Raw genomic sequence first — 17676 nt, 5'->3', positions numbered from 1 at the left:
AAAAGCAACACACTTGGAGAGAAACCTGAAATATATTCTACACTTAGTCACAAGATTAGCACACACATTCTCATCATGTCATGGCATGACAGCATGGGGACACTGTGAGCTCTTGTTTTTGTTGCATGGGATAAATATCTCACATTCCTTGGTGGTATCAGACAGTCACACTGTCTTCAGTGTAAACGTCAGCAAATCAGCTGCAACAAAGAAAAGATGATATCCTTCCAATTCCACAGAGCCATATTAACCTGCTGGTAGCTGCTGGGTCCCTATTAACCCCTCGTCCTCCCCTCAGCTTTCTTCCAACAAGACAAATGTCTTGTCTCTACTTACAACTACAAATAACAACAGGAGTCATGCAAGAGTTACAGTAGTGGAGGTCATCCCTTGTGAGGGCACATACATCCTCAGAAAAGATAACGACAATGAGATTAAGTTGAGGCTCCACAGGATCAAGGTCTTCAACATAATAGAGCACTGCACAATAATGCTGCTTCAGTGCTATATCAAGCTAATACATTTTAATTCGTCATTCTGCCCGAGTGTTGCTATGAATTATAGTCTTTCGTTATCAGATAACAAACTGATACATCTGGTGCAACTTACGATGGAAAGCACATTGTCCAAGTATACTCACAGTTTCGTGGTGTCCATGATTAAAAGGCTGATTTACCACTCGCCTGTAGGAGCTTTGACCCGCTCGGCTCTCCGTAGCTCAAGAGGAAATAGCAGCGCGGGTGGTGCATGAATAGTATTTCGCGGGAGAGTGGCTAGCTAACGGCAGGTTGTCTGCTGTCAACACGGACTTTTACAACAATTGTTACTAAATTCACAAGGACAATGAGTTTGTGGGTGGACAAATATCGACCAACATCCCTCGGGAAACTCGACTATCATAAAGAGCAAGCCACCGAGCTGAAAAACCTGGTGAGAGAAAACAACCTCAAGCATCCTGCAGACTGTGTGTACATTAGCATCGCACTCTATAGCTGCATACAGGCTGATATCAGAAAGTTTACTTTACTTTACTCTACCCAGAGACATGTTCCCCGGTGCTGGTCAACTGTTGTTGTTAACCCGGTCATTTAAGATAGCTTGTTTGTGATAGCGGCGTCCATCATATCAAACTTTACGTTAACGTTAATGAGATACACTAAGGTTATGTCTTGTCATTTGAGTGCCACCGTTGATAGATTAATCATGCAGTAACCGTACGTTTCTGTATGTAATGTTGCTTAACGGCATAAGAGGATATACAACGCAAGTGTGTTGCAAGTCAACTGACTTTACATGTTTACAAGCAACACTTTACTCCAGTAACGTTAGCTTACAGTTGCTACGACTGGTAATTAAGGCAAGTCATTTGATAGTTTAAGCAAACCTATGCTAATAAAGCGAAACATCTGTAAATGTTTCAGGTTCAATGTGGCGACTTCCCACACTTGTTGGTGTATGGTCCATCAGGCGCAGGGAAGAAGACCCGCATCATGTGTCTGCTGCGGGAGCTGTATGGAGCTGGGGTGGAGAAGCTTCGCATAGAGCACCAGACCATCGTGGTAAGAGGGGAAATAATGAACTACACCGCCAGTAGACCCCCTTCCCACCATGCATAACTGCCTTGCATGCAGTTTCTCCAGACGCGCCTCAGTCAGTCATGAGTTCACAATCAAACTGTCTGATGAAGACTTAGGTGCTCACCTGTTTTGTGTTTCTAATCTACAGGCTCCCTCAAAGAAGAAAATTGAGATTAACACAATAGCCAGCAACTACCACTTGGAAGTCAACCCAAGGTAACCTAATGATGAATAAGTAGCTAAATACATTTACTCAAGTATGGTACTTAGTTGCAGCACTTGCACTTATGTATTCCACTTCATTTCAAAGGAATCTGTACTTTTTACACCATTGCATTTATTTGACAGCTGTAGTTATTGGTTGCTTTGCAGGTTAAGATTGTTTTAATAGGTCTTTATGGTTGAGGTATAGCCCAAAAATATTGTAATTTAATTTCAGTGGGACTAAGCATTTCTGTTATGTGTTGCACAGTGATGCTGGAAACCAGGACCGTGTGGTGATTCAGGAGCTGATTAAAACTGTGGCTCAGTCTCAGCAGATCCAGTCGAGCACCCAGAGAGAGTTCAAAGGTAGGACATGGTCCATGTTTTAGAGCAACACTCGTGAAACTGAGGGGATCCTCCATCCTCTATTATTCCTCTGGCTCTGTGAAGCCGTAAGATGTAGTAATTGGTACTGTTTTTACTTTCAGTGGTGTTGCTAACAGAGGTGGACAGACTCACAAAGGATGCCCAGCATGCCTTGCGTCGGACAATGGAAAAGTACATGTCCACCTGCCGCCTCATCCTCTGCTCCACCTCCACCTCCAAAGTCATTGGGCCAATTCGGAGCCGTTGTCTGGCTATCAGAGTTCCTCTGCCGAGCACAGAAGAGGCAAGATGGAGATGATGTGGTTTAGATTACAACTAGATGGCCTAAAATTTGTTAAGTAATGGTCAAGACAACATTTTAACCTTTTATTTTTTTTTCTCTTGTCTCTGTGTTTTTCCTGTTTGCCAGGTCTGTAATGTTCTGACATCAGTCTGTAAAAAAGAGGGTCTGCTCCTCCCACCTGAGCTGGCCAAGCAAATTGCTGAGAAGTCTGGTCGCAACCTCCGCAAAGCCCTTTTGATGTGTGAGGCCTGCAGAGTTCAGCAGTAAGTCATCACAAAACTTAGCATCATTCCTCCACAGCATTAATCCGTAGATTAGTGTAGAATATAAACAAATCTGCTTATTTAGCCTGCGCTAATCTTTTCCAGGTATCCATTCTCAGTGGACCAAGACATCCCACAGACGGACTGGGAGGTCTACCTCAGAGAAACAGCTAATGCAATCGTCAGCCAGCAGAGCCCTCAGAGGTTAGAGAGGCAGAGAGACCAGAGGTGTAGTTGGTTCTGATAGCGAAAGAAAGAGAGATTTAAATTGTTAATCCCTCATCTGTCTCTGTTCCAGGTTGTTGGAGGTTCGAGCCAGGCTGTACGAGTTGCTGACTCACTGCATCCCTCCTGAAATCATTATGAAGGTACATCATCTCCCATCAAAGTGTTGAATCGTCTTGCAGTGGAAGGTAATGAGAATTAATTTTCCCCGTCCAATCCTCTAACAGGGTCTGGTAACAGAGTTGTTGAGTAACTGCGATGGCCAGCTGAAGACGGAGGTGGCCCACATGGCAGCCTACTACGAACACAGACTGCAGCTGGGCAATAAGGCTATCTATCACCTTGAGGCCTTCACCGCCAAGTTCATGGCCATTTACAAGAAGTTCATGGAAGACGGTCTGGATGCTATGATGTTTTGAACAGGACTTAATATGTAGATACTTTTCTTGACAGGAGTTCACCCTCATTCATTTCCTGATCTCTTGCATTTTTGCCCCAACAAGACTTTCTGTAGACTTGATACAGATTTGCATCTGTATTCTATAAAGCACGGTGGTGACACTGACACTCACCCCAGGATGAATCTTGATTGTCTTAGAATTTGTGACTTAATGCCATGAATTGTTGGCCAAAACCTCAGCACTATACACAGTTTGTAAACCTTGAACTGTTGCTCTAGTTGTGTCAAATAACGCAAACAGAGCAGTTTTGTTAGTGACAGTAGCAGGCACTGATTTGTATGGAAAATATAGGACAAAATGTTGTCCCTTTCAAATCTACATCAGAACAGTACAATAAATTGCTTTGTTGATATGTAAAAGTCTGGTGTTGCATGGATATGACCAAGCGTGGGTTTTATTATCTCATTGACCATCACTCTATCGACTTTAAAAGGTGCCCAACAGGTTTTGTAACAAAATTACACCAACTTTATAAACATCTAATAACAGCTGTAACAGCTACAACGTGAAGAGGATTGGACCACTTTCATTATCCAGACTTCATTTAATATAAAGGTCAAAAGAAGTCCCATAATTTAGGGTTGTACAATAAAATACAGACTGAACTCTACTCTGCTGAACATTAAGCTCAGTTTTCTTTCACTGAGTCATTTATCAAAAGTTACAAGCATCAGTAACTCTCCTTGTGTCTCTTGGCTGTGTAGTAGATAATGAGGCCGAGGGTGATCAGCACCCCTGAACCTACCAGGGTCAGGAAGCCCACCACAGGGCTCTTGACCAGCATGTGGCAGCCTAGGCAGGGCTGAGGCAAGCTGGGACACTGCCGGAGCGCAGCTCCCTGAATGGGGAAGCCGCTGTGCTGGATGATGTTGCGATAATTGGAGAGAGAGGCCTTGACGATGACCTCCTCATGAACGTGGCCGTACAAACCAAACCCTGGGTCCCTTTGGTCGCTCAGGGCGTAAGCAAAGTAACCCTTCAGGTTTACGCCGTCCAGAGTGTATGCTGAGGAGGGAGGATAGAACATTAGAAGTTCAAGATTAATTTTCATTTACTTGTATGTGAAGGTGATGTGGTGGGCTGGGTGTGTGGGGGAAAAATACATTACCTTTAACAGTCCATATAAGATTATAAACATATAATAAATTGTTTAAATCACATTGTGATGAAGTAATAAGTAGATCTAAGGACAATAGTTTATTCATCTACTGCATTTTAAGCAACTTTTTGTTACATAGCTTCTGTATATTTACAACTATGTTTTATTGTCATGATTAAGTTAAAATTACAGCTACATAAATAATACTTCATCTGCTTACAAGCTTTATATTAAAGTTTTATAGATGTTTATTTATTTATTTATAATGTTAAATGGGGGGGGGGGGGGGTAAATACAGTGTTACCAAAATATATGTAGAATATAAAGCTTATGTTTGTGGATTAAAAAGCCCCCCAAAAGTAGTATTACTATGCAGCTGTGAAAATGACTACAGTCCCCTCTAAAAGTATTGTAACGGTAAGGCAAATTCCTTTGTTTTTGTTGTTCACTGAAGACATTTGGGTTTAAGATCAAAAGATGAGTATGAGACAAGAGTTCAGAGTTTCAGCTTTTATTTTCAATTCAATTTTATTTATATAGCTGGTATTCACATCTATATGTGTTAAACAACTTAGGACATATCACCATTTGTATTAGACCACAGCATTCTTAGTTGAGCAAAAGTAAAGGAACAAATAATCTTAAAGAAAATAACGTTTAATATTTGGTGACATAACCCTTGCTTGCAATAACTACCTCAAGCCTGCGACCCATCGACATCACCAAACTGTTGCATTCTTCATTTGTGATGTTTTTCCAGGCTTTTACCGCAGCTTTGGGGTGTTTCTCCCTTCAGTCTCCTCTTAAGGAGGTGAAATGCATGCTTTGTTGGATTAAGGTCAGGTGATTGACTTGGCCAGTCTAAAACCTTCCACTTTTTCCCCCTGATGAAGTCCTTTGTTTTGTTGGCAGTGTGCTTTGGGTCGTTGTCCTGCTGCATGATCAAATTCCTCCCGATTAGTTTCAATGCATTTCTCCGTAAATTGGCAGACAAAATATTTCTGTACACTTCTGAATTCATTCTGCTGCTACCATCATCAGTTACATCATCAATAAATATTAATGAGTGTGTTCCAGAAGCAGCCATGCACGCCCAAGCCATGACATTACCTCCACCATGCTTCATAGATGAGCTTTTATGCTTCGGATCATAAGCAGTTCCTTTCTTTCTCCACACTTTGGCCTTTCCATCACTTTGGTAGAGATTAATCTTGGTCTCATCAGTCCATAAGATTGTGTTTCAGGATTTTTGCGGCTCATCTCTGTACTTCTTTGCAAATTTCAATCTGGCCTTCCGATTCTTACTGCTGATCAGTGGTTTGCATCTTGTGGTGTGGCCTCTATATTTCTGCTCTGAGTCTCCTTCCAACAGTGGACTGTGATACCTTCACCCCTGCACTGTGGAGGTCGTTGGTGATGTCACTTACAAGGCAAGGCAAGTTTATTTGTATAGCACATTTCAACAACAAGGTAATTCAAAGTGCTTTACATAAAACATAAAAGCAACGGAAATATAAAAAAGTTTAAAAGCAACATAGGGAAATTGAAAAAAATACACATTAAAACAGGGTAAAACAGGACAGTAAAAGTTACAGTGCAATGTACAATCAGTTACTGATGTTTTGGGGGTTTTCTTCCCAGCTCTCACGATATTTCTGTCATCAACTACTGTTGTTTTCCTTGGCCGACCTGTTTGACGTCTGTTGCTCAGTACACCAGTAGTTTCTTTCTTTTTCAGGACGTTCCAAATTGTTGTGCTTGCTATGCCCAATGTTTGTCCAATGGCTCTGGTTGATTTTCCTTCATTTCTCAGCTTGACAATGGCTTGCTTTTCTCCCACAGACAGCTCTCTGGTCTTCATGTTGGTTTATCCTCTTTAACAGGAAATGCAGTCTTTATAGGTTTGAACCAAGGATGAAAACTTAGACTAGTCATGCAGCGCAAGTTAATGTTTGGACAATCAACCTAAAAGGCAACAGCTGGGCAACAAGAAACATCTGTCAGTCACATGTTCCAATAGTTTTGCTCACTTGAAAAATGGGTGGGTTCAAACAAAGGGTGGTATGTCCTGAGTTGTTTAACACATATAGATGTGAATACCAGGAAATGAGAGCTGAAATTCTGAACTCTTGTCTCATCCTCATCTTTTGATCTTAAACACAAATGTCTTCAGTGAACAACAAAAAAATTTGCCTTACCGTTCCAATACCTTTGGAGGGGACTGTATGTCACTAATAATGTAATTGAGTAGCATATTGTCTGGCTTTTTGATATTGTTAACCCAATTTATACCAAATGGACTCTTTTTATAATAATAAGGGATTTTTAGACATATCTCCTCTCCTGTGGAACCAGGTTCCAGTTTGGGTTCAGGAGGCAGACACCATCTCTACTTTTAAGAGTAGGCTTAAGACTTTCCTCTTTGATAAAGCTTATAGTTAGGGCTGGTTCAGGTGAAGTCCTGAACCATCCCTTAGTTATGCTGCTATAGGCCTAGACTGCCGGGGGACTTCCCATGATGCACTGAGCTCCTCTCTCCTCCTCTTTCCTCTCCCTCTCTATGCAACCTCATCCCATTAATGCATGTTACTAACTCGACTTCTTCCCTTTCCCGTAGTCTTGTCCTTTCTCGTCCCTCTCCCCTCTCCTCCTATCACTTCCTGCAGGTGTTTCTGGCTCTGGAGCTGTGGAATCTGGATCCGTGGTTGCGGGTCACCTGCTACCCTCATGTTCCTGCTCGACACCCTCTGCTACAATTATTGTCCTATTGTTATTATTATCATTAACATTACGATTATTATCATACATTACTATAAATATCTGTACCATTATTATCACCAGCGCACTATATTATTATAGCAACATTACCTTTACTTTCTGTGCCTCTGTGTGTATATTGTGTAGACTCACTCACTCACTCACACAAACACACACACACACACACACCAACCGGTCGAGGCAGATGGCCGCCCACCCTGAGCCATGGTTCTGCTCGAGGTTTCTGCCTCTTAAAAGGAAGTTTTTCCTTGCCTCTGTCGCCTAGTGCTTGCTCTTGGTGGGAATTGTTGGGTTTCTGTAAATAACATCAGTCTGCATCAGAGTGCGGTCTAGACCTGCTCTTTTATGAAAAGCGATAACTGTTGTTGTGATTTGGTGCTATATAAATAAAAATGAATTGAACTGAATATCTATTTATGGTAACATCTCATAATTATGATGCACAAAGTCACATAGTGATATCGATTGATATACTATGTCACAACTATAAGAGATGTTTGTCTTTTCTATGCCTGAATCAGCTTCCATAACAGTTCTGCTCTCATCATGAATATATAAAAATGGAGCCTGATAGTTAATATAGTTAATATGATATAGTGATATTATATATATTTAATATATATAGTGATAGTTAATATTTAATTTGAACAAGTCAAAGATTTCATAAAACATTCAACATAAAAAAGTAAAAATGAAGTAATTCCTCATATGTCATGGTTGATGTATTTCAGACTTGACATCACTCTACACAAATATTATGCAAACTGTTTTCTGTGGGTGGTCACCACTTAGTGGTGACAGAGTACACTACAAAATATAATAACATGACACTGCAAGGTTTCCAAGTGCTGGTCAAGGTCTTCACTGAGTGTAACCCAATAAACTGTACAAGGACAGGTAACTGGATAGCAAGTAACCTTGACTCAACAATTCAGCGTAGAGTATGGTATCTTTGTTGATATTTTTGTGTGCCTATGTGTGTGTGTTCTGAGTCAGCTGACTATTCAAGGGTCAGTGACTTAAATACCTGTCTAATGATTAAGCTCTTCGGAGGCCAGTAAGGGAAAGACTTCAATCACATCTGAATGATTGATCAGTCAGTACACAAATGTAGTGATAACAATATTCAGTGCATTGCATTAATCCTATAAAATCTCAACAGCAAGATGTGTGAGTTTGAAGTCTCACCTTTCAGCGCCTCATTGATGTAGTTATACAGGTAGTAGACTCTCAGGCTGTCTTTGAAGTGGGCTGCGTCTTCCTGGACCCCGTTGGCCATCACATAGACAGGTACATCACAGTAGTGCTCCCTCACCTTACACAGCAGGAGAGAAATGTCAGTTTTTTAAATCTCCGTCAAGGTTTATTAAAGTTTGTCACATTGAAACAATTAAGTTGAGATCAACCATTTGGTGTGAAAAGACATCAAGTAGTCTCAGACGTCACACAGGTGATTGACTGTGTTGGTATTCTCCCAATAGCAGGTGAAGAATCTTAACCTCTGAATCACACATGTAAAGCCACCTTATAAGCGCATCATGCATTAGCATCTACTGAATGTCATCATAAAGTCACTCATGGTTTTCCAGCAAAATCTTAAAGATCACTTCCAGAAATGTTTGAAAATTTTTTAAATGACCTCCTCTGAATAATAATGTCTGGTATGTTTTTTTTCTCCATATAAAATACAATAATGTGGTTAAGAAATTCCTAAAGTTGAATCCACTCTTTCTCCCCCATTGAAAAATTCAGAATCTGTGAATATGCAATACATACTAATCTGGACACAAAAGGCCTAATACTTCACTGAAAAGTGAAACGCAAATATCCAAGGGGAGAATCAATAAGCGAAACACATTTTTGAGTGGAGGGGGACTTTAAAATTATTTGTGGTCATGATGTTATAATAGTGGGTGTAGATCTTCATGTGTTTAAATCCCAGGAGAGACATCTGTCTCCTGAGTCTCCCCTTTACTAAGTCCCTGTCAGCTTTCCTGCTGCTAGTTTTAGTATAGAAAAACAGGAGTCACTTAGGCCAACAGACAACTTTTTTAACTCTTGAAGTCTGTACAAGACCAAACAAGATGACTCAAGTCCGCATCACAAACAAACAAAACAGCCACTCAGACCCCGCCAGTCTCACCCAGTTGAGGGCTTTCCTCAGGCCCCAGGGCACAACAGGCCTCGGAGACATGATCCACGTGGTGTCTATCATGTGTTGGACCTCTAGCATTGCTGTGTAGGTGTACCTGTAGACACGGAGATGATGCAGAGGCTGTGTATCATAAAAATAAAACTAGAAAGACGTTACAGGATGTAATCTCATGTCATTAAAATCGTGGACATATCACTACATCAGGTCAACATATTTGTCTCCAACTAATGTGAGCTACTTTAACACTAGGATAGTTAAGACCTCTTATGGTCCCTGGTTTGACCCTGATTAGGGACATTTGTTGCATCTTATACCCCATTCTCTCCCCTCTTGTGTCACAAACAAAATAAAACGATTTTTATCTTACGAGTCTTCCTTGGCATGTGTCACCAACTTGGTACTGAAGTGACTAATGGCAAAGAAGTCATATGTCCCTTTAACAAGTTGTCTGTCCTCCTCGTTGAACACTGGCAGGCTGTGGAAACACAGAAAAAATGGCATTTTATATAGTTATTTTTAAAAGGTACATGTTACTGATGTCCCTCCTTATAATACCTTTGAATAATTTTAGTATAAATCCTGTTACATACAGAAATACATCAGTACATCAAATTACAGAGGCTAGATGAACGTGTCTTCATTGTGCCTGCAAATAACAATGCTCATCCTTGGATAGAAAACAAAGTGACTGTATTGATGTATGAATGAAGTATTTGTACTCAAGTGAGTTGAGCTGACGCAGCCAGCTCCTCATTCCCAGAGGATAGTCCCCACTGCCAAAGATCGGCTCTGCAAACCAGCCAACGCGGAAGTCCAACACCCTTTTAGCTGGTTCCACGTCTTCGCGGCTGAATGAAAATGCTGGTTCCACCCAGTCCATGTGCAGAGCCAGAGACACCTGGGACATGACACAAAAGAAGGCGGTACAGGTGACCATCTGTGACATTTTCATTCTCCTATTGAATAAAGGCGTTCACCCTGTACAGTACCTCATTCATGAAAGTTTTTACATTTACTGTACTACATGAATGGGGACAGAAAGCAGACCTGTCTCACATGGCCCGAGATATTTTTATAACATAGCAGAAAATTAGAAATATTGATGCTGTGTGATCGATTTTTTAGGGAGACCTGAAAAGACACCGTTACAGTATTCGAGTCAACTGAAGATAAATGCATGTTATGGAAGTTTTTTCTGATCCTGCTGAGACATAAGTCCTTCAATCCTTGATACACTGTATTCTTCAGACGATAGGCTGACTGAAGGTGAATCGTCTTAAGTGGCAGTTGAAAGTCAGGTCTGAGTCCATGACTACACCAAGAATACAGAATTAATTTGTGTCCTTCCTTGGCTAAAAACAATTACATTAGTTATATATTTGTTTAATTGAAGAAAATTCTGACACATCCACCAATTGTTGATTTGTTCAATGCATTTACTCAGTGCTTATATGGGATTATAGTCCCCTGGTGATATGCTTATGGAAATGTGTGTGTTGTCTGCGTAATTGTGGTAACAAATTTTGTTGTTTTTCAGAATCTCAGCCAGAAGATGTTAAGACAGGTCCCTGAATGGAGCCCTGGGTGAACTCCACAGGTCATTTTTGTCAGCTCAGAGGTGTAAATACCCAAAGACACAAAGTAGTCCCTGTTCTTCAACACTGCAGTTCTACTGACCTGTCCTCCCTGTCCATGCCTGAAGTCGCGGTCATAAGCGTGCCAGGCTAGAGCGTGCGCCCGCAGCATCTGATGGCCCTCCTGGTAGCTCACCATCTCATCGTTGGGCTCATTCAGGGTAATCCACATCTTAACGTAGGCACCTAGTTCTCTGTAACAAAGTCGGGCATAGGCTGCGAATGCCTCTGGAGTCTCCCTGAGGAAAAAGTCCCATGGGGAAATTTTCTTTATGGACAGAAACTGCAGTTATATCAGGCACATGGCAGTTTTGATTGTATCATTTCAGTATCTATATATAAAATCATCTATATATATATATATATATATATATATAAACACTGTTAACCTCACACACACTCATACACCCATGTGAGGAAATAAATGATGAATGATAAATGAAGATCTATTTACAACTAAATGTGCCAATAAAGGTGAAAATGCCAATACATCGATAGATTGTTCCTTTATTAAAGACAAATATAGTGGTTACTGCATTTAGTGATAACTCTTTATTACAGGAAGTGGAAAGACGATACCATGGCAGCAAGTGATAAAGGGTGGCTTGTTGTTTCTGGGAACATCACTGCATGTTTACTTTTACACCACACCAGTCTGTCAATGATCCTAAGCTGTAAAAAAAACTAATAGACATCCACCTGTATCAGGTATGAATTTTTTTTTTGAGCATTTTTCTGAGCATTTGGAACAGATTTCTAAGTTCTAATAATATGAAGCTCGCTCAGCATTAAGTAAATAATGGCAAATTCAAATGAGAAACTGGCTTTTACACAAGAGTAGTATTTATGTTACAGAGAAGAGAAGGTTCAAGTCACTCTGACAATTTTCTGCCAGCCTCTGTGAAGGACTAAAGAAGCCTGAAGAGCTTTTCTCCTCTTTCAGGTGTCAACTATCATAAAACCTGCCGGAGTTAAAAGAGCTTAAACCCAGAATCCTCACTGTATCTGACCTGTTCAGCCACTTGTTGGCGGTGTCCAGCGGGGCCGGCAGGCTGCTGCGCTGGCGCGTGTGGTGCCACAGAGTGACCACGGGCGTGACGTTGGCCTGCAGCAGCTGGCGGGTGAAGCAGCGGTAGTAGCCCAGCAGGGTGGTGTTGGGGTGAGCCACGTCGCCTGTAGGCACCAGAGCTGACCAGTTGAGGGAGAAGTGGAAGTGGTTTACCCCCACCTGCCTGATTTCATCGACCTAAAGTGAGGGAGGCGGATAAACATGTCACAACTTTAACTTTTACACACCCTGGCAAAACAACACACTTACAAATCTCTTGAAAATCATATCTTTATAATATGAAATCATTGCTGGGCCCATACCCTTTATACAGTGAACATCCCTGACAAACTGTTTTGAACCCTGACAATTTGCACCTTCAAAAAGTACAAATACTAGTACAATTACTAATAGCTTCTTGCACACCGAATGAATGCATTGGATCAAAAACTGTGACTGTCTTGTCACTTGTGACAAAAGGATATTTCTATCCTCCGACCTTCGTTCTTTTATAAATATGTAACCCAAGAGACATAAATGCTCATTTATATAAAGCTATACTTGTTAGATAATACTGAGAAAACAGTGTGCTTTTTTGTTTTGTAATTGTATTAATTAATACATTTTTTTCAGCGTTACTTCAGAGCTACAACAAGGGCATGACTTCTCACTCATGAACACTGCCCATTGTGTTTGATAATTATCTATTTAAATTAATAATTTGGTTTCAGCATCTGGGGATTGTGCTGGGACACTTTAACAGAACGGAGCCATCATTAAAGTTATAATGAACTTGGACTTGCAGGAGGACCTACCTGTTGTCGGATGGTGGCGTAATCAGCGCAGTGTGTGGTTCGGCGTAAAGGTGGTGCGCTGAGGCCCTCCAGCCTCATCAGCTCTCCGTTATTGGAGATGTTCCACAAGTAAACACTGGGGTCCGCAAACTGGCTGGGCGTGGTCTCCACCTATGACGTTCAGGAGAAGCAAAAGAAACAACAGTATAAACATGCCTGCATTCGCCCTCGCACACTGTGTTTACCTAATACACACAAATGCAAATGAAGGTCAGAATCGACAGTAACAGTTGATCCTGTGTGGCTCAGCTGGCAGATGGTGTGAGGTTATGTGGTTTATGATTAAGAGAGGATTCATCGCCGGGGCTGTTTCTGAGCTGGACTTTCACCATAAAAACTGCAAGTTGAAAATAATGTGATGACAATGATGTAACCTGGACAAAGAGGAAAGGAATTGCAGCTATTTTTAGAGAACTGATTAATTATTAGAGAATAAAATAATAATAATAAAAGTAGATAGAAAAAATAGATACATCGCAATAAAATCGAATCGCAACATAAATATCGTGATAATATCGTATCGTGGGGCCTCTGGTGATTCCCACCCTTAAAGAATAGGACTTCAAAATGTCCAGCAGAGCTGTGAGTTCAAAATAAATGAGATGCTGGGCGTTTTTTTGTTTTTGCAGCGTAAATAAAACTTCACACTTGATTAAGTATTAGTGATGTTTTATTGAATCTCTGAAGCAGAGCAAGTTTCCCTATTTATGAGAAGTATTCTAGTTGTGTCTCATTTGTTATCAGACCTCTGTTCTTTGGTGCATTTGACCCTCGCCCCCCACAACTCCCCACAAACAGTACATACACTCCTTCCTCTCGTCCTCAACACACACACACAATAAATGCATCTACCTGTATGGAGTTGGCGGATACACCCCAGGCAAAATCACACGGGAAGACTCCTTGTGCTGGCCTGTTCTCTGGAAGTTCTGGGAAACCGTTCTTCTGGATGACGTTTCTTTAGGAACAAGTGAATAATCAACATTTCAGGAGCAGCTGAGCTGAGAGTGAAAGCTATCTTTGTAGCTGTGAGGCAGCATTAGCCTACATGTGCCATCCTGTGCACCGTTTTTTCAAAAAAGCCAAACTGAAACCATAACTGTGAATGCCATGCTTTACCTACTGATATTTACTTTTTTTCAATATTCCATAACAATCTATTGGCTAGCTTATCTATCTAATTTCTTTAGTGTGTTCTTGCTTTCATCTTGTTATCTGTTTTATGTGTGTTTTATTGTTATTGAACTTGCGAAAGCAATGTTTTTTTAAAGGTGCTCTATAAATAAAAAGTTGGTTTTTTTTCAATTTAAGTCAGCATCTTACACAGAACATTTGTTGACCCACCTGATAATGAAAAAACAGAAGTTTTATCCAAACTAGATGTTTTCTGCATTTGAGTTGAAATAGTTTGTGCTCGGCTCCTTCACTGATTACAGATACTTGGAAAGAGCGCAATATTCTGTAAGTCATAAAGCAAGGTTTTTTAAGACATCTGCTTTTGTACCACAGCATTATTCTTACAGTGTGACGGGTAAACTCCACAGGGAAAATCCACATCTGCAAATCTACACATTTCAAGAATGTGTAAAATCACCGCTCATCACATCTTGACACATACTTGTAAAAGGTGGCAGATGTCTTTGGCTCCCTCTTCATGTCAGGAGTGTTGAAGTCAACATAGTAAAGCCCCCGTCGTATCCCATATTCCCTGTGCCATTCGAAGCCGTCTATAAGAGACCAGGCTGTGTATCCAATCACATTCACTCCGTCTATGACGATCGCTGTAAAACAAACAGACAGATGGACAGCCCAGATCTAAGTCTCTACTTTTCCTTGAGATTTCAGTTTCATGTAAAATGGTTCATAGCAGAAATGAGAAATAATTCAATTGAACTGTTGGTTCAAGAATGCACAAATTTGGGTCTTCATGCTGTTGTGGTGAATGTATGACATCAGACTGCATCATTACTCACATTTTAGTGCCTCTGCGATGAACCTCTTGAGGTAGTACATGTGTTTTGGGTCTTCTGTCTTGGTATTGCCAAGGACGTACCTGTGATGAGCAGCAGTGAAAACAGGATGTTCTACAACACAGCAGAGCCCAGAACAACAAAGGAGAACCTCAAAGACAAATCAACACCTAAACCTACCAACCACTCTGCACCACAAAGATGGGAGGCTTGTTGTACTCTGCATTGACCCAGTACAGCAGCATCCTCAGGTCCAGGTCCTCCTGCTGCCCAAACTTCAGGCTGTCGTTGATGAGCTGGAAGCTCAGAGCCGCTCCGTGAGAGAGAGCAAAAAAGTCTGCTGTTCCCCTCACCTGCTCACTCTCCTCCCGGGTGAAGGAGGGCAGCCGTGAGCCCAGCCTCGCCTTCATGCAGGGAGGGTAGTCTCCGTCTGTGAACAGCGGCCGGGCAAACCAGCCCAGGACGTGGTCCAGGGAACACTGGCACTCTCGCAGGCTTTCCAGGCGGGTGCGACTGGGCTTGATCCAGTGAGAGGCCAGCGCCATGGACAGCTTGCCCTGCTGACGGGGTCGGTAGTGGCGGTCGTAGAGATGCCATGCCGCTGCGTGAGCCTGGAGGGGAAACAGAAAGACAGAAGAATAGGAGGAGGAGTGGTTGGAGTGGAGGTATAAAATGATGATGGAAAGAGAAGGTAAATGGAGAGAAGGACAAAATGAAGAAAATCTATCAATAATAAAACACTCAGTAAAGGGTTCTGTACTTTACTTATGAGAGGCCTACTTGGAATTTGATTCTGTGCATTTTGTTCTTTGGAGTTTACAGTGTGGCATGTTGCCACATTCACTTAAAACATCTAAATACTTCTTCCACCACAGAATACCATAAAAACACATAAAATATGAAAATCAAATAGCCACAAAACATTGTATGCAAGCAAATGTCAGGCTAAAAGGGTAAAGGCATACTGCTAATTCTCAGGCTGAAAACTACGCAGATTCAATATTTATTGTTCTTTAAGAGACTTTCATCAGCACTACATTGAAGTTGCAAACACTTCTTTGATGAGAAAAGACAATGAAAACCTTCAGGAGATTGTGTCCAACCCGGAACGGGAGATCAGGATCGTTCTTTATCCCTGGTGCGACCACTCCGGTGCCATATCCGTGCCGCGCCACCACAAACGGGTTGTCGATGGTGATCCAATACTTCACATCATCCCCGAAAGTCTGGAAACAGAAATCGGCGTAGTCCTTGAAAATTCCCACAAGCTCCGGGTTCCTCCAGCCGCCGAGGGTCTGCTGCAGGTGATCGGGCAGGTCCCAGTGGTAGAGCGTGACCACCGGCTGCACGTGGACCTCCTTCAGCCTCTTGATAAGGGACCGGTAGTAGTTCGTGCCGATTTCGTTGTAACTCCCGCGGGTGCCGTTGGGAAATATCCTGGACCAGGACAGGGAGAACCTGTAGTGGCTGACCCCAAGCTGCCTGATGGCTCGGATGTCAGCGTGGATGTTGTGATAGCTGTCGCTGCCGACGTCCCCGGTGGCCATCCGGTTCCCACCGCGCGTAAAGGTGTCCCAAATGGAGAGCCCCTTGCCGTCCTTCTCAAACGCGCCCTCCACCTGGTAGGCCGCAGTGCCCACAGCCCATATGAAGTCCTTGGGGAAGGTATCATAAAGGAAAGCCTTGTCTCCCGGATAGGGCAGTTTACTGAAACGCCCCCACGTTTTCAAACCAGCGTTGGGCTTTGCTGCCGCATAGGCAAAGGTGAGAAATGTCAAAAGGGCGCGCAAAGCACTCATGGCGCCTGTCAGTGCTGGCCTCGGATGTCCCGTTTTTGATTCAAATCTTCATTTAGCCATGCTTAGAAGCTTTCGGTGACTGAACAGCGGGCTGTTGAGTGCAGTCAGCCAGCTGTGAACCCACTACACGCCGCCTCTCCAAATCTATCAATTATTAGCCAAAGCACCTGACGCACGACGGTCTCCAGGCACAACACGATGTTAAGAGCCCCGAATGATCAATCTTTTGCAAAACAGGGACACATTAGTTTCAGCAGTAACTAAAGGGATACATGAGGAGTGCTCATAATAAAGTAGGCTAATTATTTTTTTCAGTGTGTTTAAGTAAGGCATCAGTATAGCTTTTTTTTATTTCCATGTTCACCTGAATGTGATTGTCAGAACCGGAGAGTGACCCAGGTGCAACAGCCTTAATATGATATGAGTAACAGCACCATTATCATAGATCCTCAGCTGGCAGATCATCTCATAACGCCATTTAAATGTCACACGTGTCAAGATCACAAAACACTCATCTGCATTTCTCACCGGATCAAGTTCAGTCAGGAGAGCATGCAGGCAGAAGATGATGCGGGAGAGAAGTGAGGGAGAAGATATGCAAACAGCAGAGGCAGTGTACCCTGCTGCACCATGGTCACATTACTTCCTTATCTTCCTGCTTTCAGCTGGGTTGCTTGGAGACTCAGGCAACTTCCTGCTGGCCATCTTGGTCCATACAGCACAAATATCTGTGGAGTTGTGAGCTTGTTGGATGGTGTGTGAACAGAAAAATGTACAGAGATGAAATGATTGGTTGATGAATTGATTAGTCTATAAACAGAAGACAGAAACCACTTTGATAATTAACAATAAAGTAATTTTTCAAGCAAAAATGTCCAAAACTCTACTTCTACTTCTGTGAGAATGTTTTGCTTTCCTTTCTGTTATATCATGTGTCAA

At 42.0% G+C, this 17676-nt stretch overlaps 2 protein-coding genes across 2 annotated transcripts; one reads left to right on the top strand and one right to left on the bottom strand.

Annotated features, from left to right (window-relative positions):
* Nucleotides 1-728: 728 nt before the first annotated feature.
* rfc3 (replication factor C (activator 1) 3) lies at nt 729-3759 on the top strand. Its single transcript, XM_046066834.1, has 9 exons — nt 729-930; nt 1422-1559; nt 1726-1793; nt 2050-2147; nt 2270-2451; nt 2578-2714; nt 2820-2918; nt 3013-3082; nt 3167-3759. Exons 1-9 carry the CDS (start codon nt 844-846, stop codon nt 3356-3358), a joined length of 1071 nt encoding a protein of 356 aa, XP_045922790.1. The 5' UTR covers nt 729-843; the 3' UTR covers nt 3359-3759.
* Nucleotides 3760-3939: 180 nt separating this feature from the next.
* On the bottom strand, nt 3940-16904 carry kl (klotho). The gene is made up of 13 exons (XM_046066829.1): nt 16021-16904; nt 15119-15549; nt 14942-15021; nt 14587-14749; nt 13821-13926; nt 12930-13079; nt 12077-12312; nt 11110-11305; nt 10152-10330; nt 9800-9907; nt 9421-9526; nt 8466-8592; nt 3940-4405 (listed from the first exon to the last, which is right to left on the bottom strand). The coding sequence occupies exons 1-13, from the start codon at nt 16735-16737 to the stop codon at nt 4071-4073; spliced, it is 2934 nt and encodes a 977-aa protein (XP_045922785.1). The 5' UTR covers nt 16738-16904; the 3' UTR covers nt 3940-4070.
* Nucleotides 16905-17676: the final 772 nt, after the last annotated feature.

The sequence above is a fragment of the Micropterus dolomieu genome, linkage group LG13 (genome assembly GCF_021292245.1).
Source record: "Micropterus dolomieu isolate WLL.071019.BEF.003 ecotype Adirondacks linkage group LG13, ASM2129224v1, whole genome shotgun sequence".
Taxonomy (NCBI): Eukaryota; Metazoa; Chordata; class Actinopteri; order Centrarchiformes; family Centrarchidae; genus Micropterus; species Micropterus dolomieu.
Note: the sequence above shows the minus strand (reverse complement) of the source record. Positions and strands in the feature narration are given on the sequence as shown.